Genomic DNA, 25,091 nt, shown 5'->3' on the forward strand with positions numbered 1-25,091 from the left:
TCGTGTCTGGTACCTCTGTGAGTCAAGTCATTTATTCACGTGGTTATTCAATATAAGTGCAGCGCGATTGGTATAAAAATAATTCATTATAAAAACGCGATCAATACTGTATCATTGTCATGGTCTCCACCGTGGAATCCGCGGGGATGGGGACAGAAACGAGGTCTGGGGTGATCGGGTCTGCATCAGCCGGCTGCATCTCGGGTGAGGCTCGGAATGACGCGCGTCAAGTCCTCGCGGGGACATCACTGGGGCAGAAGTCGCCTCCTCTCGTCCAGCAAACTCTGGTGCTCCGGACTCGGCTCCGCGATTACACGGAATCTCATGCCCTGCGGAGGTGAATGGGGGGGGGGGGGGTGGTGAGGGTCCAGCCGAGTCTGAGTGTCTGTCACTGTGTGTGTCCCTGAGTGGGAAGCGGAAGTGCAGCGGTTAGAGCACTGCGCTACGAACCCGGCTACCTGGGTTCGATTCCCGCTCACGGGCTACACCAGTGGCGATTATCTGAACCCGCCCTGGCCCTCCCCTAGGTCAACTCGGCCTCATGAGTACCTGGTATCAAATGTAAACATCGCCACTATGGAGACAGGCGGTCAGGCGTGGTGCTGGCCACTGACTCCTTCGTGTGGAGTGCCGACCTTCATCGGTGCTGCTACCCGTTAAGTTTGTCGTCCTCCGATTAGCACGGTTGGATACGTACGGTGCAACAGAAGTTCAATATACTCGTTAACAGCACTTGCTTCTACAGTCTGTTAAGGCTATAAGAGGGATTTTTGTTTGCCCCTGAGTGGACTTGCCGATAGCTGGAACCAGCGGTGTCGAGACCGGCCGCTGAAGGATTGTCAAGGACGCTACTGGGCAATTGGAGGCCGTCTCCCTCTAACAACCTGTGGAGGGCAGAGGAGCGACGCTCACAACGAGCAGCGCGCCGGGCGGCTAAAACACAGCAAGTTAGCACAGCAGGAGGCGTCGGTGATGCATCGGTCACTTTCAAATGCGCTTCTTCGGCCATCTGGAACGCTCTTACGATATTAAGAAGCCACTGGAGCTATGCACTTTTAAATCTGAATTGAAAACTAATTTCTTGAGAATTGCTTTATTATGTGTTTAGTTTGTTATCCTTCCCCCGCACCTCCGATGATCGCAGTTGGCTACTTACATCCCGCAACCTCCTGCCGGAGAGCCTTCGACACTTCACAAGGCCTCAAAGTGTGCACGGCCTGGTGCAAGCGCCGTGGTGACGTGACCGCCACTTAGTGGTGAACAGAGGCTGTTTTTGCTACAATGTCACTGTGCATGGCAGATGACCACCCACTCCCTCATGTGGCGACCTTCATCGGTGCTACAAACGTCTGTTAAAGGCTACACAGCGGGTGTTTGGGGTGGGAGTCACACCTGGAAGTCGCGGATGAAGGTGAGGAAGAACGTGAGGAAGGAAACCCCGAGGCTCCACTCGGCCGCGGCGGACACTCGGAGCAGGGTCTTAGCCTGCGGGGTGAGGTGCGGTCAGCCATAGTTGGTGGAGGCGGTGGTGCCATGAGGGTGGTGATGGTGGTGGTGCCATGAGGGTGGTGATGGTGGTGCTATGAGGGTGGTGGTGGTGCCATGAGGGTGGTGATGGTGGTGCTATGAGGGTGGTGATGGAGGTGCTATGAGGGTGGTGATGATGGTGGTGCCATGAGGGTGGTGGTGGTGGTGCCATGAGGGTGGTGATGGTGGTGCTATGAGGGTGGTGGTGGTGGTGGTGCCATGAGGGTGGTGGTGGTGGTGGTGCCATGAGGGTGGTGATGGTGGTGCCATGAGGGTGGTGATGGTGGTGCCATGAGGGTGGTGATGATGGTGGTGCCATGAGGGTGGTGGTGGTGGTGCCATGAGGGTGGTGATGGTGGTGCTATGAGGATGGTGGTGGTGGTGGTGCCATGAGGGTGGTGATGGTGGTGCCATGAGGGTGGTGATGGTGGTGCCATGAGGGTGGTGATGGTGGTGCCATGAGGGTGGTGCTGGTGGTGCCATGAGGGTGGTGATGGTGGTGCTATGAGGGTGGTGGTGATAGTGGTGCCATGAGGGTGGTGATGGTGGTGCCATGAGGGTGGTGATGGTGGTGCCATGAGGGTGGTGGTGATGGTGGTGCCATGAGGGTGGTGGTGGTGGTGCCATGAGGGTGGTGATGGTGGTGGTGCCATGAGGGTGGTGATGGTGGTGCCATGAGGGTGGTGGTGGTGGTGGTGCCATGAGGGTGGTGGTGGTGGTGCCGTGAGGATGGTGGTGGTGGTGCCATGAGGGTGGTGATGGTGGTGCCATGAGGGTGGTGGTGGTGCCGTGAGGGTGGTGGTGGTGGTGGTGCCATGAGGGTGGTGGTGGTGGTGCCGTGAGGGTGGTGGTGGTGCCATGAGGGTGGTGGTGGTGGTGCCATGAGGGTGGTGATGGTGGTGCTTTGAGGGTGGTGATGGTGGTGCCATGAGGGTGGTGATGGTGGTGCCATGAGGGTGGTGATGGTGGGCCATGAGGGTGGTGATGGTGGGCCATGAGGGTGGTGATGGTGGTGCCATGAGGGTGGTGATGGTGGTGCTATGAGGGTGGTGGTGATGGTGGTGCCATGAGGGTGGTGATGGTGGTGCCATGAGGGTGGTGATGGTGGGCCATGAGGGTGGTGATGGTGGTGCCATGAGGGTGGTGATGGTGGTGCCATGAGGGTGGTGATGGTGGTGCTATGAGGGTGGTGGTGATGGTGGTGCCATGAGGGTGGTGATGGTGGTACCATGAGGGTGGTGATGGTGGTGCCATGAGGGTGGTGGTGATGGTGGTGCCATGAGGGTGGTGATGGTGGTGCCATGAGGGTGGTGGTGCCGTGAGGGTGGTGGTGGTGGTGCCATGAGGGTGGTGGTGGTGGTGGTGCCGTGAGGGTGGTGATGGTGGTGCCGTGAGGGTGGTGGTGGTGGTGGTGCCATGAGGGTGGTGATGGTGGTGCCATGAGGGTGGTGGTGATGGTGGTGCCATGAGGGTGGTGGTGGTGGTGCCGTGAGGGTGGTGATGGTGGTGCCATGAGGGTGGTGGTGGTGCCATGAGGGTGGTGATGGTGGTGCCATGAGGGTGGTGATGGTGGTGCCATGAGGGTGGTGGTGGTGGTGCCATGAGGGTGGTGATAGTGGTGCCATGAGGGTGGTGATGGTGGTGCCGTGAGGGTGGTGATGGTGGTGCCATGAGGGTGGTGATGGTGGTGCCGTGAGGGTGGTGGTGGTGCCGTGAGGGTGGTGATGGTGGTGCCATGAGGGTGGTGATGGTGGTGCCGTGAGGGTGGTGATGGCGGTGCCATGAGGGTGGCGGTGCCGTGATGGTGGTGGTGCCGTGAGGGTGGTGGTGCCGTGAGGGTGGTGATGGTGGTGCCATGAGGGTGGTGATGGTGGTGCCGTGAGAGTGGTGATGGTGGTGCCATGAGGGTGGTGATGGTGGTGCCATGAGGGTGCTGCTGGTGGTGCCGTGAGGGTGGTGATGGTGGTGCCGTGAGGGTGGTGATGGCGGTGCCATGAGGGTGGCGGTGCCGTGATGGTGGTGGTGCCGTGAGGGTGGTGGTGGTGCCGTGAGGGTGGTGATGGTGGTGCCATGAGGGTGGTGATGGTGGTGCCGTGAGGGTGGTGATGGCGGTGCCATGAGGGTGGCGGTGCCGTGATGGTGGTGGTGCCGTGAGGGTGGTGGTGGTGCCGTGAGGGTGGTGATGGTGTGGCGGGCGGGCGGGCGGGGAGGCACCTGATGCTTGTACGTGAGGTCCCAAGTGGCGAGGCAGGCAGCGACCACCACTGCAGCAGCAGCAGCAGGTACTGGGTCAAGGTTCACACTGAAGGTGGCAACAGCCACCCACACCACTGCACCACTTCACCACACACGCGTGTACACAAAGTCAAAGATATCCCACATCGCCTCACCGCTAAACGCACGTGTACACACGCAAATAAAGACAACGATCCCCTATATAGCCTTAACCGACTGTTGGGGAAAGTGCTGTTGGCGAGCACCTATGAAGGTGGACACGGCACACGAGGGGGTGGGTGGCCAGCACCACGCCCTGCCGCCTTTGTCTCCCCAGTGCTAGCGATGTTTACACACCGCACCAGGCACTCATTTGAGGCTGAGTCGACTTAAGAAGGCCCAGGATCGGTTAAGATAATCGTCACTGGTGTTGGCCGTGAGCGGGAATCGAACTCGAGTCGCCGAGTTCGATTCCCGCTACACACCAATACCAATCCCCGCTATTCGCCACTAAGTGACAGCGATCTAACCACGGCGCCTGTGCTACGCCAGGTTCACTTTGAGGCCACGTGAAGTGTCGAAGGCTCGCTGACAGGAGGTCTCAGGATAGACCCAACAGGTGCCTCGGTTTGGCTGACTGAGATGACCGGTAGATGCACCAGCTGTACCCCCCACTGTGCCAACTTGCTGTTTTGAGTGTCCGCTCCTCTGTCCTCCGTTGTTGCTGGAGGGCGACTGCCTCCAATTGCCCAATAGCGTCCTTCACGAGCCTCCTCCATCGAGGCCCATCTTGACACACATATTGTACACGCACGTGTACACGCACACACACGTGTACACACAAGCACGCGCACACGCGCACGTGGGATGCTCGTGACGCCACTGGCGAGGCTCCATGCGGCGAGGGTAGCGCGCACACACGCGAGCCCCCGCGACTCCGTGTGCCACGAGAGGAGCGCGTGGAGCGTCGCGTAGAGGGCGCCCCCCACGAACGCCAACCCGGCCCCGACAATGTGCACCTCCAACTCCGTGGTGTTCTACACGTGGGGGGCGGGGGGAGGGGATTGTGTTCACCCCCATCACAACCACCTCGTCATCACCCCCATCACAACCACCTCGTCATCACCCCCATCACAACCACCTCGTCATCACCCCCATCACAACCACCTCGTCATCACCCCCCATCACAACCACCTCGTCATCACCCCCATCACAACCACCTCGTCATCACCCCCATCACAACCACCTCGTCATCACCCCCCATCACAACCACCTCGTCATCACCCCCCATCACAACCACCTCGTCATCACCCCCATCACAACCACCTCGTCATCACCCCCATCACAACCACCTCGTCATCACCCCCATCACAACCACCTCGTCATCACCCCCCATCACAACCACCTCGTCATCACCCTCCATCACAACCACCTCGTCATCACCCCCATCACAACCACCTCGTCATCACCCCCATCACAACCACCTCGTCATCACCCCCCATCACAACCACCTCGTCATCACCCCCATCACAACCACCTCGTCATCACCCCCATCACAACCACCTCGTCATCACCCCCATCACAACCACCTCGTCATCACCCCCATCACAACCACCTCGTCATCACCCCCATCACAACCACCTCGTCATCACCCCCCATCACAACCACCTCGTCATCACCCCCCATCACAACCACCTCGTCATCACCCCCCATCACAACCACCTCGTCATCACCCCCCATCACAACCACCTCGTCATCACCCCCCATCACAACCACCTCGTCATCACCCTCCATCACAACCACCTCGTCATCACCCCCATCACAACCACCTCGTCATCACCCCCATCACAACCACCTCGTCATCACCCCCATCACAACCACCTCGTCATCACCCCCATCACAACCACCTCGTCATCTCACCCCCATCACAACCACCTCGTCATCACCCCCATCACAACCACCTCGTCATCACCCCCATCACAACCACCTCGTCATCACCCTCCATCACAACCACCTCGTCATCACCCCCATCACAACCACCTCGTCATCACCCCTATCACAACCACCTCGTCATCACCCTCCATCACAACCACCTCGTCATCACCCCCATCACAACCACCTCGTCATCACCCCCCATCACAACCACCTCGTCATCACCCTCCATCACAACCACCTCGTCATCACCCCCATCACAACCACCTCGTCATCACCCTCCATCACAACCACCTCGTCATCACCCCCATCACAACCACCTCGTCATCACCCCCATCACAACCACCTCGTCATCACCCCCATCACAACCACCTCGTCATCACCCTCCATCACAACCACCTCGTCATCACCCCCATCACAACCACCTCGTCATCACCCTCCATCACAACCACCTCGTCATCACCCCCATCACAACCACCTCGTCATCACCCCCATCACAACCACCTCGTCATCACCCCCATCACAACCACCTCGTCATCACTCTCCATCACAACCACCTCGTCATCACCCCCCATCACAACCACCTCGTCATCACCCCCATCACAACCACCTCGTCATCACCCCCCATCACAACCACCTCGTCATCACCCCCCATCACAACCACCTCGTCATCACCCCCATCACAACCAACTCGTCATCACCCCCCATCACACCACCTCGTCATCACCCCCATCACAACCAACTCGTCATCACCCCCCCATCACAACCACCTCGTCATCACTCCCCCATCACAACCACCTCGTCATCACCCCCCATCACAACCACCTCGTCATCACCCCCATCACAACCACCTCGTCATCACCCCCATCACAACCACCTCGTCATCACCCCCCATCACAACCACCTCGTCATCACCCCCCATCACAACCACCTCGTCATCACCCCCATCACAACCACCTCGTCATCACCCCCATCACAACCACCTCGTCATCACCCCCATCACAACCACCTCGTCATCACCCCCATCACAACCACCTCGTCATCACCCCCATCACAACCACCTCGTCATCACCCTCCATCACAACCACCTCGTCATCACCCCCATCACAACCACCTCGTCATCACCCCCATCACAACCACCTCGTCATCACCCCCATCACAACCACCTCGTCATCACCCCCATCACAACCACCTCGTCATCACCCCCATCACAACCACCTCGTCATCACCCTCCATCACAACCACCTCGTCATCACCCCCATCACAACCACCTCGTCATCACCCCCATCACAACCACCTCGTCATCACCCTCCATCACAACCACCTCGTCATCACCCCATCACAACCACCTCGTCATCACCCCCATCACAACCACCTCGTCATCACCCTCCATCACAACCACCTCGTCATCACCCCCATCACAACCACCTCGTCATCACCCTCCATCACAACCACCTCGTCATCACCCCATCACAACCACCTCGTCATCACCCCCATCACAACCACCTCGTCATCACCCCCATCACAACCACCTCGTCATCACCCTCCATCACAACCACCTCGTCATCACCCCCATCACAACCACCTCGTCATCACCCTCCATCACAACCACCTCGTCATCACCCCCATCACAACCACCTCGTCATCACCCCCATCACAACCACCTCGTCATCACCCCCATCACAACCACCTCGTCATCACTCTCCATCACAACCACCTCGTCATCACCCCCATCACAACCACCTCGTCATCACCCTCCATCACAACCACCTCGTCATCACCCCCATCACAACCACCTCGTCATCACCCCCATCACAACCACCTCGTCATCACCCCCATCACAACCACCTCGTCATCACCCTCCATCACAACCACCTCGTCATCACCCCCATCACAACCACCTCGTCATCACCCTCCATCACAACCACCTCGTCATCACCCCCATCACAACCACCTCGTCATCACCCCCATCACAACCACCTCGTCATCACCCCCATCACAACCACCTCGTCATCACCCTCCATCACAACCACCTCGTCATCACCCCCATCACAACCACCTCGTCATCACCCTCCATCACAACCACCTCGTCATCACCCCCATCACAACCACCTCGTCATCACCCCCATCACAACCACCTCGTCATCACCCCCATCACAACCACCTCGTCATCACCCTCCATCACAACCACCTCGTCATCACCCCCATCACAACCACCTCGTCATCACCCTCCATCACAACCACCTCGTCATCACCCCCATCACAACCACCTCGTCATCACCCTCCATCACAACCACCTCGTCATCACCCCCATCACAACCACCTCGTCATCACCCCCATCACAACCACCTCGTCATCACCTGGAAGTTGGCGATCACGAGGAGCCCGAGGCAGCTGATGAGGCCGATGGCGAACCCCGTGCGGTTGACGAAGACGGCGCAGCTGCGGCCACACGTCGCGCACGCCACCAGCCGGTAGCGCACGAACATCGTGAGAGCGGCTGCACGCGGGGAGACACGCGGGGAGACACGGGGGACACGGCAGTGACGTGCGGTGAGGTCAATGGCTGGGGAGGCACTGGCTCGTGTCAGAGCCAGATTCACACACTGAGGGGGCGTGTTAGACACGTCCCCCTCAGTGAGGCAGATGTGATAGCTGCCTCCCCTGGTGCTTTTTCATTGCAGTTTCATGACGAGACCAGCGAGCCTAAATATCTTTATACACATACGTGAAATAAGTTACCTGGAGTATGGAAGGCGAGGACATGAAATGAAGGGGTCTACAAACATTACATTGGTGACATACTGAGATAGTAACAGGCACTCACTTATTGCCCGCACTCCATCCAGTTACTGAGGGGTTGCGCAATCAGAGGGGATGCTGAGCTCGTCGCTGCCTTATCTCTCGTCTCTTACTCTTTGTTTCTTTCGGTGAAGTCACGGAGGTATAAAATTAAATAAATCACGACGTTTCTGGCGCAACACAAGCGTCCGTCATCAGGTGGGAAAGCATGGTCTGCTGCTGAGGCAGACTGTTTGAAAAGGTTTGAAATGGGTGTAGCCCAAGGGTCATAAAGAAGTGGTCGGGGCTAGTGATGTTAACGTGAGAAATTAGCATGTAACTGTAAGATAGGAGAGCGGTCTCCTAGACGAGGGCACGGAAGTGGCTATGTTAATGTGAGAGATTAGCATGTTAACGTGAAATCGAAGAGTGGTGCAATCCAAAGGCATGAGAGTGCAATGCAAAGGACATGTGAGCATGAGAGATCTAAGAGAGAGGCATAGAGAGAGAGAGACAGAGAGTCAGAAATAACAGCTGACATAGGCAGGTAGGATGGAAACATCACAGTCAGTTCAGACTTTACCTGGTTAATAACGTCCTTCCAATGATTGCTCAGTTTTTACCCATCCTCTCGGTTGAAGTTGTGTCTGTGTTAAAATATCTGGATGGCTTCATGAATAAATCTCTGAAGGTAGCCGGTAGGTTTGCAGAGTACCTCCGTCTTGGAAAAATACATTTCGTGTGTGCCCACAGCGTTAAAACAATGATCGGCAACGGCAGAGGTATTGGTCTTGCCGTGTTTCAGATCTGCCTTGTGTTCACGAACACGCGGTCCGAGACATGTCGTTTCGTTTCCCCAATGTAACTGCTGCTGCAACCACAACTCAGTTTGTAGACACCCGGTATTGCATGTCAGGAATCACATCCTTTACAGATGGGATCAAATCACGGATTTTGTGTACTGTGTTGAAACGAACCTGGATCTTGTGTTTGTTTAAGAATTGGGAAATATTTTTGGTAACCCCTGTTATGTACGTTAAGGTGATGGTTTTGGTTGGATCCTCAGAAGGTTGTCTCCGCATGGCTGGGGAGACAGCTTTGCGGATTGTACGGTCCGAGTATCCGTTCATCCTGAGGGCTTGGTGTACGTGCTCCAAATCACTGGCTAGGTGGTGCTGGTCAGAGATGCGACGGGCCCCATGGTGTAGTGTTTTGCTGAGGGAATTCTCGTCTCTTCCTGTATTTGCAGCGGAGTTCCGCAAATTTGGCGATTTTTACTATCAAAATTATTGGAATCGTACAGAAATGACATTTATAACACAGATCAGTGGAAACATCTTAATATTTATTTTATTATATATATTTTTTTCGTAACAGCTATTTTCATTGGAGGATGGCAGGTGAGGCTCTGCCTCCCCTGCCTCCCCTGACCGCACGTCCCTGGAACACAGTGCACATGGGAACACCGCTCATTGCTCTCCCTTCAAAGCCACGCGACCTCAGTGTGGTGGTGGTCGTAAATGTCTGCGAGTGGTGTCTGAGTGGTCAGCGGTGTAGTGAGTGGTTGTCTGTGAGTGGTGAGCGGGGGGGGGCGAGAGGTTAGTGGTACCTGTCAGCGCTGACATGCTCAACATCAGTCCAAACACGCAGCTCTCCGGGGGCCGCCCAGCAGTGTCACTGCTCACACGCACAGTCGAGTGAGTGGGCAGGCGAGTGAGAGGGCAAGCGAGTGAGTGGCCAGGCGAGTGAGTGGCCAGGCGAGTGAGTGGCCAGGCGAGTGAGTGGCCAGGCGAGTGAGTGGGCAGGCGAGTGAGTGGCCAGGCGAGTGAGTGGTCAGGCGAGTGAGTGGGCAGGCGAGTGAGTGGGCAGGCGAGTGAGTGGGCAGGCGAGTGAGTGGTCAGGCGAGTGAGTGGTCAGGCGAGTGAGTGCGCAGGCGAGTGAGTGGGCAGGCGAATGAGTGGGCAGGCGAGTGAGTGGTCAGGCGAGTGAGTGCGCAGGCGAGTGAGTGGGCAGGCGAGTGAGTGCGCAGGCGAGTGAGTGCGCAGGCGAGTGAGTGGGCAGGCGAGTGAGTGGGCAGGCGAGTGAGTGGGCAGGCGAGTGAGTGCGCAGGCGAGTGAGTGCGCAGGCGAGTGAGTGGGCAGGCGAGTGAGTGGGCAGGCGAGTGAGTGGGCAGGCGAGTGAGTGGGCAGGCGAGTGAGTGGGCAGGCGAGTGAGTGGGCAGGCGAGTGAGTGGGCAGGCGAGTGAGTGGGCAGGCGAGTGAGTGGGCAGGCGAGTGAGTGGGCAGGCGAGTGAGTGGGCAGGCGAGTGAGTGGGTAGCGAGTGAGTGGGCAGGCGAGTGAGTGGGCAGGCGAGTGAGTGGGCAGGCGAGTGAGTGGGCAGGCGAGTGAGTGGGCAGGCGAGTGAGTGGGCAGGCGAGTGAGTGGCAGGCGAGTGAGTGGGCAGGTGGTGCGCAGGCGAGTGAGTGGGCAGGCGAGTGAGTGGGCAGGCGAGTGAGTGGTCAGGCGAGTGAGTGGTCAGGCGAGTGAGTGGGCAGGCGAGTGAGTGGGCAGGCGAGTGAGTGGGCAGGCGAGTGAGTGGGCAGGCGAGTGAGTGGTCAGGCGAGTGAGTGCGCAGGCGAGTGAGTGGGCAGGCGAGTGAGTGGTCAGGCGAGTGAGTGGCAGGCGAGTGAGTGGGCAGGCGAGTGAGTGCTCAGGCGAGTGAGTGGGCAGGCGAGTGAGTGGTCAGGCGAGTGAGTGCGCAGGCGAGTGAGTGGGCAGGCGAGTGAGTGGCCAGGCGAGTGAGTGGCCAGGCGAGTGAGTGGGCAGGCGAGTGAGTGCGCAGGCGAGTGAGTGGGCAGGCGAGTGAGTGCGCAGGCGAGTGAGTGGGCAGGCGAGTGAGTGCGCAGGCGAGTGAGTGGTCAGGCGAGTGAGTGGCCAGGCGAGTGAGTGGGCAGGAGAGTGAATGGTCAGGCGAGTGAGTGGGCAGGCGAGTGAGTGGGCAGGCGAGTGAGTGGGCAGGCGAGTGAGTGCGCAGGCGAGTGAGTGGGCAGGCGAGTGAGTGCGCAGGCGAGTGAGTGGGCAGGCGAGTGAGTGGCCAGGCGAGTGAGTGGGCAGGCGAGTGAGTGGGCAGGCGAGTGAGTGGGCAGGCGAGTGAGTGGTCAGGCGAGTGAGTGGGCAGGCGAGTGAGTGGCCAGGCGAGTGAGTGCGCAGGCGAGTGAGTGGGCAGGCGAGTGAGTGGCCAGGCGAGTGAGTGGGCAGGCGAGTGAGTGGCCAGGCGAGTGAGTGCGCAGGCGAGTGAGTGGTCAGGCGAGTGAGTGCGCAGGCGAGTGAGTGGGCAGGCGAGTGAGTGGTCAGGCGAGTGAGTGGGCAGGCGAGTGAGTGGGCAGGCGAGTGAGTGGTCAGGCGAGTGAGTGGGCAGGCGAGTGAGTGCGCAGGCGAGTGAGTGGTCAGGCGAGTGAGTGGGCAGGCGAGTGAGTGGGCAGGCGAGTGAGTGGCCAGGCGAGTGAGTGCGCAGGCGAGTGAGTGGGCAGGCGAGTGAGTGGGCAGGAGAGTGAGTGGTCAGGCGAGTGAGTGCGCAGGCGAGTGAGTGGGCAGGCGAGTGAGTGCGCAGGCGAGTGAGTGGGCAGGCGAGTGAGTGCGCAGGCGAGTGAGTGGGCAGGCGAGTGAGTGGGCAGGCGAGTGAGTGCGCAGGCGAGTGAGTGGGCAGGCGAGTGAGTGCGCAGGCGAGTGAGTGGGCAGGCGAGTGAGTGGTCAGGCGAGTGAGTGGGCAAGCGAGTGAGTGGGCAGGCGAGTGAGTGCGCAGGCGAGTGAGTGGGCAGGCGAGTGAGTGCGCAGGCGAGTGAGTGGGCAGGCGAGCGAGTGCGCAGGCGAGCGAGTGGGCAGGCGAGTGAGTGGTCAGGCGAGTGAGTGGTCAGGCGAGTGAGTGGTCAGGCGAGTGAGTGCGCAGGCGAGTGAGTGGGCAGGCGAGTGAGTGGTCAGGCGAGTGAGTGCGCAGGCGAGTGAGTGCGCAGGCGAGTGAGTGGGCAGGCGAGTGAGTGGTCAGGCGAGTGAGTGGGCAGGCGAGTGAGTGGGCAGGCGAGTGAGTGGCCAGGCGAGTGAGTGCGCAGGCGAGTGAGTGGGCAGGCGAGTGAGTGGGCAGGCGAGTGAGTGGCCAGGCGAGTGAGTGCGCAGGCGAGTGAGTGGGCAGGCGAGTGAGTGGCCAGGCGAGTGAGTGGGCAGGCGAGTGAGTGGGCAGGCGAGTGAGTGCGCAGGCGAGTGAGTGCGCAGGCGAGTGAGTGGTCAGGCGAGTGAGTGGGCAGGCGAGTGAGTGGCCAGGCGAGTGAGTGCGCAGGCGAGTGAGTGGGCAGGCGAGTGAGTGCGCAGGCGAGTGAGTGGGCAGGCGAGTGAGTGGCCAGGCGAGTGAGTGGGCAGGAGAGTGAGTGGTCAGGCGAGTGAGTGGGCAGGCGAGTGAGTGCGCAGGCGAGTGAGTGGGCAGGCGAGTGAGTGGCCAGGCGAGTGAGTGGGCAGGCGAGTGAGTGGTCAGGCGAGTGAGTGGGCAGGCGAGTGAGTGGTCAGGCGAGTGAGTGGGCAGGCGAGTGAGTGGCCAGGCGAGTGAGTGCGCAGGCGAGTGAGTGGGCAGGCGAGTGAGTGGGCAGGCGAGTGAGTGGCCAGGCGAGTGAGTGCGCAGGCGAGTGAGTGGGCAGGCGAGTGAGTGCGCAGGCGAGTGAGTGGGCAGGCGAGTGAGTGCGCAGGCGAGTGAGTGGGCAGGCGAGTGAGTGGTCAGGCGAGTGAGTGGGCAGGCGAGTGAGTGGCCAGGCGAGTGAGTGCGCAGGCGAGTGAGTGGGCAGGCGAGTGAGTGGGCAGGCGAGTGAGTGCGCAGGCGAGTGAGTGGGCAGGTGAGTGAGTGCGCAGGCGAGTGAGTGGCCAGGCGAGTGAGTGCGCAGGCGAGTGAGTGGTCAGGCGAGTGAGTGCGCAGGCGAGTGAGTGGGCAGGCGAGTGAGTGGTCAGGCGAGTGAGTGGGCAGGCGAGTGAGTGGGCAGGCGAGTGAGTGGGCAGGCGAGTGAGTGGTCAGGCGAGTGAGTGGGCAGGCGAGTGAGTGCGCAGGCGAGTGAGTGGTCAGGCGAGTGAGTGGGCAGGCGAGTGAGTGGGCAGGCGAGTGAGTGGCCAGGCGAGTGAGTGCGCAGGCGAGTGAGTGGGCAGGCGAGTGAGTGGGCAGGAGAGTGAGTGGTCAGGCGAGTGAGTGCGCAGGCGAGTGAGTGGGCAGGCGAGTGAGTGCGCAGGCGAGTGAGTGGGCAGGCGAGTGAGTGCGCAGGCGAGTGAGTGGGCAGGCGAGTGAGTGGGCAGGCGAGTGAGTGCGCAGGCGAGTGAGTGGGCAGGCGAGTGAGTGCGCAGGCGAGTGAGTGGGCAGGCGAGTGAGTGGTCAGGCGAGTGAGTGGGCAAGCGAGTGAGTGGGCAGGCGAGTGAGTGCGCAGGCGAGTGAGTGGGCAGGCGAGTGAGTGCGCAGGCGAGTGAGTGGGCAGGCGAGCGAGTGCGCAGGCGAGCGAGTGGGCAGGCGAGTGAGTGGTCAGGCGAGTGAGTGGTCAGGCGAGTGAGTGGTCAGGCGAGTGAGTGCGCAGGCGAGTGAGTGGGCAGGCGAGTGAGTGGTCAGGCGAGTGAGTGCGCAGGCGAGTGAGTGCGCAGGCGAGTGAGTGGGCAGGCGAGTGAGTGGTCAGGCGAGTGAGTGGGCAGGCGAGTGAGTGGGCAGGCGAGTGAGTGGCCAGGCGAGTGAGTGCGCAGGCGAGTGAGTGGGCAGGCGAGTGAGTGGGCAGGCGAGTGAGTGGCCAGGCGAGTGAGTGCGCAGGCGAGTGAGTGGGCAGGCGAGTGAGTGGCCAGGCGAGTGAGTGGGCAGGCGAGTGAGTGGGCAGGCGAGTGAGTGCGCAGGCGAGTGAGTGCGCAGGCGAGTGAGTGGTCAGGCGAGTGAGTGGGCAGGCGAGTGAGTGGCCAGGCGAGTGAGTGCGCAGGCGAGTGAGTGGGCAGGCGAGTGAGTGCGCAGGCGAGTGAGTGGGCAGGCGAGTGAGTGGCCAGGCGAGTGAGTGGGCAGGAGAGTGAGTGGTCAGGCGAGTGAGTGGGCAGGCGAGTGAGTGCGCAGGCGAGTGAGTGGGCAGGCGAGTGAGTGGCCAGGCGAGTGAGTGGGCAGGCGAGTGAGTGGTCAGGCGAGTGAGTGGGCAGGCGAGTGAGTGGTCAGGCGAGTGAGTGGGCAGGCGAGTGAGTGGCCAGGCGAGTGAGTGCGCAGGCGAGTGAGTGGGCAGGCGAGTGAGTGGGCAGGCGAGTGAGTGGCCAGGCGAGTGAGTGCGCAGGCGAGTGAGTGGGCAGGCGAGTGAGTGCGCAGGCGAGTGAGTGGGCAGGCGAGTGAGTGCGCAGGCGAGTGAGTGGGCAGGCGAGTGAGTGGTCAGGCGAGTGAGTGGGCAGGCGAGTGAGTGGCCAGGCGAGTGAGTGCGCAGGCGAGTGAGTGGGCAGGCGAGTGAGTGGCCAGGCGAGTGAGTGCGCAGGCGAGTGAGTGGGCAGGTGAGTGAGTGCGCAGGCGAGTGAGTGGCCAGGCGAGTGAGTGCGCAGGCGAGTGAGTGGTCAGGCGAGTGAGTGGGCAGGCGAGTGAGTGCGCAGGCGAGTGAGTGGGCAGGCGAGTGAGTGGGCAGGCGAGTGAGTGCGCAGGCGAGTGAGTGGGCAGGCGAGTGAGTGGCCAGGCGAGTGAGTGGGCAGGCGAGTGAGTGGTCAGGCGAGTGAGTGGGCAGGCGAGTGAGTGGCCAGGCGAGTGAGTGCGCAGGCGAGTGAGTGCGCAGGCGAGTGAGTGGGCAGGCGAGTGAGTGGCCAGGCGAGTGAGTGGTCAGGCGAGTGAGTGGGCAGGCGAGTGAGTGGCCAGGCGAGTGAGTGGGCAGGCGAGTGAGTGGGCAGGCGAGTGAGTGCGCAGGCGAGTGAGTGGTCAGGCGAGTGAGTGGGCAGGCGAGTGAGTGGCCAGGCGAGTGAGTGCGCAGGCGAGTGAGTGGGCAGGAGAGTGAGTGGTCAGGCGAGTGAGTGCGCAGGCGAGTGAGTGGGCAGGCGAGTGAGTGGGCAGGCGAGTGAGTGGGCAGGCGAGTAAGTGCTGAGTGCGCAGGCAGATGAGTTTGTACCTAATATAGGGCAGTATGGGATCCACGTCCCCGCGCAATGCGGCCGTGAGGTAGCTGGTTGCGAAGGTGACGGTGGTCCAGCACACCACGAAGAGCGGCAGCGCGGAAGCGCCCTCCGTGAACCACCAAAAGGACGGCATGGAGCCGAGCCTCGTGGAGCCGCACCGAGACACGCCGCACGAAGCGCGCGCTGCACCCTGCACCACGGAGTGCACATCGACCACGTGCCGTGTGAATGTGTACACGAAGCCGTGTACACGCGTGGGTGTGTATGTACGCAGACCCGTGTGAATGTGTGCCGTGCACAAACCCGTATACCCGTGTGCGTGTACACGCTAGCGAGTACACGCACTGAGCTCCCCGACGAAGACATCTCACGGAGCGGACCTACCTGCAGAGCGTGCCCCGGCGAACTGAGCACGAGGAAGTGACCCACTGCGTTACTCGCCTCCCACGCAGCGCGTGACTAATCCATCATCACAGAGAGATACGCGGAGAGAGAAAGACACGGGGAGAGAGACAGGGATATACAGGAGCGACACAGAAAGGGAGACACTGGAAGAGGCGCATGCAGAGAGAGAGAGAGGGGCACGGTTAGAGAGAGACAAACACGGTCGCTTTAAGAATAGGAAATGCTGCCCCGCACAGAGCCCAGAGCCGTGACATCCGGACCGAATAGAGAAGTTCAGCGCCGCTCCACCCCATTCCGCTCCCACTCCAATCCACACAACTCAACTCCATCCCACATCACTCTAAACCACTTAGGGGCCGTCCATAAATGACCTCACGCGATTTTGGACGATTTTTACCCCCCCCCCCCCTCGTCACACGGCGTCACAAAAAGTCAGACGCCCCCCCTCAAATATGACGTCACACAGCTCTGCCCCCCCCCCAAACCATATTTTTAATTTTGAAAATAAAATATGCTTCAAATCGCTTTAAACTATTGTCATTGTAGTGCGTATTTAATGTGGCGCTGCACTCTGATGTTGGAGGAGAAAACATTTATTAAAAAGTATATTTAATTAAGTAGAACGTGTTGTCTATATTTATTTAAAGTTGCGCATTTTGATGTGACGTCACATTTCCCACCCCCCCCCCCCTCGTCACACATCGTCACAAATGTCTGACCCCCCCGCCCTAGGTGCGTGACGTCATTTATGGACGGCCCCTTAACCACTTCACACCAAACAACTCAACACCACTCCACTTTACCCCACTCTACACCACTACACTGCATTGCACACCACTCCACTCTACACGGCTCCACAGCGCTCCACTCTACACGGCTCCACTCTACACGGCTCCACACCACTCAACTCTACACGGCTCCACAGCACTCCACTCCACTCTACACGGCTCCACAGCACTCCACTCCACTCTACACGGCTCCACTCTACACGGCTCCACACCACTCAACTCTACACGGCTCCACAGCACTCCACTCCACTCTACACGGCTCCACAGCACTCCACTCCACTCTACACGGCTCCACTCTACACGGCTCCACACCACTCCACTCTACACGGCTCCACAGCACTCCACTCCACTCTACACGGCTCCACTCTACACGGCTCCACACCACTCAACTCTACACGGCTCCACAGCACTCCACTCCACTCTACATGGCTCCACTCTACACGGCTCCACACCACTCCACTCTACACGGCTCCACAGCACTCCACTCCACTCTACACGGCTCCACTCTACACGGCTCCACACCACTCCACTCTACACGGCTCCACAGCACTCCACTCCACTCTACACGGCTCCACTCCACAGCACTCTATACGGCTCCACAGCACTCCACTCCACTCTACACGGCTCCACTCTACACGGCTCCACAGCGCTCCACTCTACACGGCTCCACAGCACTCCACTCCACTCTACACGGCTCCACTCTACACGGCTCCACAGCGCTCCACTCTACACGGCTCCACAGCACTCCACTCCACTCTACACGGCTCCACAGCACTCCACTCCACTCTACACCACTACACTCCACAGCACTCCACTCCACTCTGGACCATTCCACACGAATCCACTCCATGTTACACCACTTCACTGCACAGCACTCCACTTCACACCTCACCCTGCTCACCACGCTCACCACGCTACTCAACACCACTCCACTACCAACCACTCCACCCCATTCCCTATATTCCACTCCAGACCTCACCCCTGCACACCACACCATTCCACACCACACCACTCCACACCACTACATTGCACAACACACCACTCTACACCACTACACTCCACAACACACCACTCTACACCACTACACTCCACAACACACCACTCTACACCACTACACTCCACAACACACCACTCTACACCACGACATTGCACAACACACCACTCTACACCACTACACTCCACAACACACCACTCTACACCACTACACTCCACAACACACCACTCTACACCACGACATTGCACAACACACCACTCTACACCACTACACTCCACAACACACCACTCTACACCACTACACTCCACAACACACCACTCTACACCACTGCATTGCACAACACACCACTCTACACCACTACACTCCACAACACACCACTCTACACCACTACATTGCACAACACACCACTCCACTCCACTACACTCCACAACACACCACTCTACACCACTACACTCCACAACCCACCACTCTACACCACTACACTCCACAACACACCACTCCACACCACTACACTCCACAACACACCACTCTACACCACTACACTCCACAACACACCACTCTACACCACTACACTCCACAACACACCACTCTACACCACGACATTCCACAACACACCACTCCACACCACTACACTCCACAACACACCACTCTACACCACTACACTCCACAACACACCACTCTACACCACGACATTGCACAACACACCACTCTACACCACTACACTCCACAACACACCACTCTACACCACTACACTCCACAACACACCACTCTACACCACTACACTCCACAACACACCACTCTACACCACTACACTCCACAACACACCACTCTACACCACTACACTCCACAACACACCACTCTACACCACACCATTCCACAACACACCACTCTACACCACTACACTCCACAACACACCACTCTACACCACTCCACTCCACAACACACCACTCTACACCACTACACTCCACAACACACCACTCTACACCACTACACTCCACAACACACCACTCTACACCACTACACTCCACAACACACCACTCTACACCACTACACTCCACAACACACCACTCTACACCACTACACTCCACAACACACCACTCTACACCACTACATTCCACAACATACCACTCTACACCACTACACTCCACAACACACCACTCTACACCACTACACTACACAACACACCACTCTACACCACTACACTCCACAACACACCACTCTACACCACTACACTCCACAACACACCTCTCTACACCACACCATTCCACAACACACCACTCTACACCACTACACTCCACAACACACCACTCTACACCACTACACCCCACAACACACCACTCTACACCACTACACTCCACAACACACCACTCCACAACACACCACTCTACACCACTACATTGCAGACCACTCTAATCCCCTCTACACCACTACATTGCAGACCACTCTAATCCACTCTACACCACGACATTAAACTGCATACCATGCCACACCACCCCACACCACATCAACCATTGCACAGAACTCCACTCCACCGACTCCACTCCGTACGGGGTTTGTGGTCTGGGATTTCCCCGGTGTTGCTCGAGTCCCAAGGCTGGACTTTCCGTCATCACAGAAAATCGTAACAAACGCACGTAGATACAGCGCTCGTCTCTGTTCCTCCACGTAAAACAAATTAAAATAAATGGTTTACACATCATATCAGTTGTCTTTTGAGAGTGAATAATTCCAGCAGCATCGATTCAATGTTAACTGTATGTATGTTGAATTTCTTTCGCACCGTACGTAGCCAACTGTGCTAATCGGAGGGGACCTTTGGCCGCTTTCGACATGACAATGTATTGCCGGCAGTCACGCGTGCCTGTGTAGCAGTGCTGTACAGTTGCTCGATCTGTATCTGGGGGGAAAAACCCCGGTCCACAGTTGTTTGCTTATATTGAAGGAATGCGGCTGAAATGATGCCCTCTCAAAGGCCGTGCGACTGATGGGATGTAACAAACACACGCATGTTTTCCGTGGACAAGCGGATATGTATGTGGAGGAGGCGTATGTAGTTTACTACATTCTCCACTTGCATGATGGATGTGTCTTACACTGCCAGCCGGGCTAAGCCTGGTTATTGCTTGAGTGGGAGGCTGCGTAGGAGTAAACAGGGTTGTTGCTGGCTGCGAGGTGGCCAGGAGATGGCAGCACAGCCATGAATTATTGAATCTATCTGTGCAGATATTTGAGTGTCACCCCCTCCAATGTGTGGAGAGTTTCCCCCGGGTTTTCCACTTTCCTCCCACGCAAAGCCAAACTCTCATTACTGGAATTGGCCAAACATCCCAAAGTAGCAGGACCCTCCTGAAAGCGTCTTGAGACGCAGTGAGGCAGCCCAAGGTAAAATGCATCGTTATAGGAAAATGCGTAACGCATTGAGGCCATATTATGCGCCTTCCATTTGTTCAATCATCTTCAGTTACAAGTTTTATTTGAAATGTAATATTACCTCCACCAAATGGGGTATCAAAACATTGTACAAATTCAAATATAAAATACTAGCTTCTTTGCCCGTCCGAGGACGGAAGCTGTAATATTTACGAAACAATTGAGCAGAGTATAATTGTATCTTGTGTCAATTTAATTGTAGTGAATCTTACACAAAAGTATGTCATAAAACACATCACTTCATGTCACTGTAGCACTGTATATAACTGACCTTCTTCTTCTTCTTTAGTGCTGCCTAACGGCGTGTGCGACTTCACGATGATATTGGTCCCGGTCTAGCACGGCGTGTAGAGTTTGTGCTGTTGTTAATTGTAGCCATGTTTTGATGTTACTGAGCCATGTCGTTTTTGGCTGTCCTGGTCGTTTTTTCCCTTCGATTTTTCCTTCCAGGATTTGCTTTAATAGCTGGTATTTGTGGTCGTTTCGGGCAATTTGGCCTAGGTAGTAACACTTCCTGCTAACGATGGTCTTCAATTTGTTCAAATTCACTGCTCTGATACTTTATTCTCTTCTGCTTTTGGTCGCTGGGGTTGAAATACATTGGAAATCGATACAATATCTGGAAAATCACCGAGAAATTACTATTTTACCATAATGTAGAAGCATAAATTAGACTTACCTTTTGTCTCAAATGCTGAAGAAATAAATAAAGATACCGAACCCACTTTGTTGCTGCGTAGAATTATTTATTAGATTCACTTTCAATAAAGAAACGTCAAACTTGTCGCGAATTTGCGAAAAAAAATATTTCCGCTCGACCTTCTGGGTGAGTGTAAAAATCCACCCGCTCATGAATATTAATGAGGAGGGGGTGCGGCATGTGGAGTGACGTCACGTGCGGGACACACAAACAGACATTCTTGGCTCACAGACATTCTAGGACGGGCAAACAAGCTAGTAGTAGTAATAGTAATGGAACGATGATATACACCTAAAGGAAAACTGTGGAAGCCACGAGTCATTCATTCCCCCCTGAACACGCGGTGTTTGCGGATCGCAGCTGGCCGCAGCCGGCAAGGCTTTGCAGGTCCGAGGAGCGGCACTCACGAAGGGCCGCCCACCCAGCTTGCGGCGGTGCAGGATCCGCGGCTGGAAGAGTAGGCCCCGTTCTGAATATCGTAACACATAGGCCCCAGTCGTATGAGGGACCAACCGGGCCCGCAGGTATGTCGGTCTAGGACCGGGCAGAGTTTTCAAGGTCAAAACGGCCGTCTTGCAGTCAATACAGAAGCTGACCGAAAGCCAATGCAGGGCGGGGAATGCGCCTCGGCATTCGGGCTGCTGTGCTCTGCCGTGGCTGAAGTTTCCGAACCACGACACGTGGGAGATTGGCACAAAGTCCGTTGCCAGAATCAAGAAGCGTCGATACGAAGGCGTGGGGCGTGATTCAAGGCCGCCAGCTGACAGGAGAGAGCGCAAAGCAAGGAATTGCTGCGACCATGGCACGCACGTTCGAATACACCCCCCGAGTTTACGCACTTTGGGCAAGGTGCAAAGTTAGATCCCGTTTATGAGCAGAAGTTCAACCTCACCCTGGCCAAACCTAAATGTCGCATCAGAGGCCACCATCATTTTCTCTGTTTTGTCGGACAAACTGACAATGCAGAGTCGCGACTCGGATGCGCCGGTAAATGGGACATAGATCTGTGCTGCCATCAGCAAACTGATGGTAACACAGGCCATGCCTCCAGGTGATGTTACCCAGTGGCTGAACATACAGCTTGAAAAGCAGTGGTTACAATGCACACTAGGGCTGAACGATTAATCTATTTCAAATCGAAATCGCAATTTGAAACAATGCGATAAACAAATCGCAAATGCTGCGATTTTTTGCGATTTGAAAAGTGTTATTACTTTCTTATTGGATTTTTTTAACTTATAACTTTATTTATTTAACTTAACAATTGTTCTATTTCTGATTGTTCTATTTCAATAAAAATTTTTTATAAATACATGTTGGAAGCAATTCATATTTTTAAGTTCTCATCTTTGCATTAGACTATATAGAGCAGTTCATATCTTGATGGTATCATGTGGTAATGCTCCATCACATGTTTTCAGTGAATATTGAACTGAAGCTTGACTTAATTTTTTTTATCGCAAATCAAATCACAATATCTGTCAGAAAAATCGCAATTAGATATTTTCCCCAATTCGTTCAGCCCAAAAGCAGACCACTGCGGGCCCTGGCAGGAATAGGCGGTTCCTGCACGGGGCCGCAGGCGTTGCAGCAGAACTGCACGAGAAATTGTGTCGAAGGTCGCCGAGAGGTCCAGCATAAGGGCAGAACGCTGTCCCCTGTCCATGGACCGCACACACGAGAGCCTTCTCAGTGCGATGTCCGGCTTCAAAGCCGGATTGGGTATAGTATTTCAGAAGCCGCCGGTCTCAAGACAATCTTCCAACTGGGATGTGACCACATTCTCCAACAACTTCCCAAGCAATGAGAGCTTGGATATCGGGCGTGTTTGGTATATTGTCTGTTGAAGTGCCATTTGCGGTGGTGTATTGAGGTATGGGTGGCGTGTCGACGTGTGTTGAATTCGTGTCGTGGTTAGCGCGCTGCGATGTGAACCCAGTGACCCGAGTTCGGTTCCTGCTCAAGGTCAACACCAGTGACGAATATATTAAACGGTCCTGGGCCTCCCCTAAGTCGACTCAGCCTCCAATGAGTACCTGGTGAAGAATGTAAACATCGCCACTCGGGAGACAAAGGCGGCCGGGCGTGATGCTAGCCACCCAAAACCCCGTGTGCCGTGTCGGCTTTCACATGAGCTTTCTAACAGCATTTACCCTAACAGTCTGTTCAAGACCATTAAATCTCGACTTGAAGCTTTCGTGACTGCAGGAATTAGTGTTCTTTGGGTCTTTCGGTAAAGTCACGTAGATAGGTTCAAAGAAAATAGCAAAAAAACAAAAAACTACGACGTTTCGATCGCAACACAAGCGGTCGTCATCCCCTTTTTCCTGATGATGATGACCGCTTGTGTTGCGATCGAAACGTCGTAGTTTTTTGTTATTTTTGCTATTTTCTTTGAACCTATCTACGTGACTTTACCGAAAGAACCAAAAGAATATAGTCTGTTCAATGCTATATGGGGGATCTCTGTCTTGTCCTCGAAGTGTAGACATGTTTGTTTAACACGTAGTAGGTTTTCGCGACCAATACCATCCATAGTTGAGGTTTTTTGGGTTAGATCGCGTAAATAGAAACATGTGTCGGGTGGTGGCGGGTTTTAACGACACATTTATATATTTACGCGGCATAACCCAAAACCCCTTTATTATGGATGTAAACATGTTGTGCGGCAGGGGGCGCTGTGTTCACATGAATTGAACCCTGAGGCAGAGAAACGAAAGCGAAAGAGAATTCACGCAAAATGAACGGGCTCAGTGAAGGCGATTCCACGAGACCAGCTGACTCGGCGAGAGCGGTTTTATTCCCAATTGCCGGTGTCCTCTTGCTCGTGACACCCCATCTCGCTGAGGTATCCAGTGTTTCATTTATCATGGAATAATATGTATGTTGAACTTCTTTCGCACCATAATAAAGTTTTTTTTTGTTAGATCGCGTAAATATAAATGCCACCACCTGACACAGCCAATTAGTAAGGATTGTCACGTAAATAAAACGTGGTATGTGAGAGAGTAAACTCGTAACATTGTAAATGCGGTTTGTCAATTTTCTGCTCACGCCAACATTGGTGTAAAAGCGTCCACTCGAGGGAGTTGTCGGAGTGACTTGGTCTCCTCTTCCACAACTTTCGCCAGACGTCCGCCACACGCCATCTGCTTTTGAGCGCCTGTGGTGAACTTGATTTATGCTGCTGCTGGGTGTATAGAGGCGGTCGGGGAGGGGGGGGATTAAGAAACTTGAGCCCCGTTGTTTTAACTGCCGCTCCGGGAGATGGATTAGAATCCGCGACCTCTGGGTGTCAAGTCGAGTGGGCCCACCAAGACTCCACCACACACAGCGTCCAACCCGCCACCCTGGCAGGTCGCAACACTGCCTTTGTGCTGCTTCCCTCGCTCTACTCAATCCCATCGCCTCTTTTCCCAAGCTGTGAATAACCTTGCTCAATTCAAGAGCCGTATTAACTGTCATCTATTATGACAATAATCGTGCTGTTTGTTGCTGTCCGTTTGGCCTTTCGGGGCCCTTGCGTCTGTGCTCTAGAAACAGTGCGATAGCGAGAGAGACGCCCTACAACGTGATCATCGTCCATTGCATCACTCCATTGTCATCACTCCATTGTCATCACTCTATTGTCATCACTCCATTGTCATCACTTTATTGCATCACTCCATTGTCATCACTCTATTGTCATCACTCCATTGTCATCACTTTATTGCATCACTCCATTGTCATCACTCCATTGCATCACTCCATTGTCATCACTCCATTGTCATCACTTTATTGCATCACTCCATTGTCATCACTCCATTGTCATCACTCCATTGTCATCACTCTATTGTCATCACTCCATTGTCATCACTTTATTGCATCACTCCATTGTCATCACTCCATTGCATCACTCCATTGTCATCACTCCATTGCATCACTCCATTGTCGTGCGGTTTGGATGTCAATCGGTGGATTTCCCCATTCCCAGTGCCGCAACACGCGGCATTGCATGTGCAATGCTTTCAGCCTCGTCCAGACCACCAGCTCCTGAGCTGAATGTGTTATTGTTTAGTTCCACTTACCAAGAAGAGTCGACAAATGCAGCCATTGGGAATCATCAGCACTGCACAGGCACCTGGCTGTGCTCCGTCTGCACAGGCATCGTCTTCACAGTCAGTGCTTGATTCAGTCTGCTGGTGAGACACTGAATGTCGAAACTGGCCCAGCG

At 56.3% G+C, this 25,091-nt stretch overlaps 1 protein-coding gene across 2 annotated transcripts; it reads right to left on the reverse strand.

Moving 5' to 3' along the window:
- Positions 1-5: 5 nt before the first annotated feature.
- Positions 6-25,009, reverse strand: DRAM1 (DNA damage regulated autophagy modulator 1). Of its 2 annotated transcripts, none has more exons than XM_061564784.1 (8): positions 24,946-25,009; positions 15,555-15,751; positions 10,064-10,131; positions 8,034-8,173; positions 4,613-4,778; positions 3,742-3,791; positions 1,393-1,485; positions 6-329 (listed from the first exon to the last, which is right to left on the reverse strand). In XM_061564784.1, the coding sequence occupies exons 1-8, from the start codon at positions 24,979-24,981 to the stop codon at positions 246-248; spliced, it is 834 nt and encodes a 277-aa protein (XP_061420768.1). In that variant the 5' UTR covers positions 24,982-25,009; the 3' UTR covers positions 6-245. The 2 variants fall into 2 exon arrangements, with proteins under 2 accessions (XP_061420768.1, XP_061420770.1); XM_061564786.1 differs by lacking the exon at positions 24,946-25,009 and adding an exon at positions 15,946-16,234.
- Between the last annotated feature and the right edge of the window lie 82 nt (positions 25,010-25,091).

Source organism: Lethenteron reissneri, chromosome 33, assembly GCF_015708825.2.
Source record: "Lethenteron reissneri isolate LAM-NWPU_2019-01 chromosome 33, ASM1570882v1, whole genome shotgun sequence".
Classification (NCBI taxonomy): domain Eukaryota; kingdom Metazoa; phylum Chordata; class Hyperoartia; order Petromyzontiformes; family Petromyzontidae; genus Lethenteron; species Lethenteron reissneri.

Excerpts from the sequence above, each read along its gene's own strand:
- DRAM1 (XM_061564784.1), bottom strand. The coding sequence starts at position 24,981 with ATGATTCCCAATGGCTGCATTTGTCGACTCTTCTTG. Across the intron at positions 15,752-24,945 it reads GCATTTGTCGACTCTTCTTG|GGTGCAGCGCGCGCTTCGTG; the intron begins GTAAGTGGAACT and ends TCCGTGGTGCAG. Across the intron at positions 330-1,392 it reads CCTTCATCCGCGACTTCCAG|GGCATGAGATTCCGTGTAAT; the intron begins GTGTGACTCCCA and ends TCACCTCCGCAG.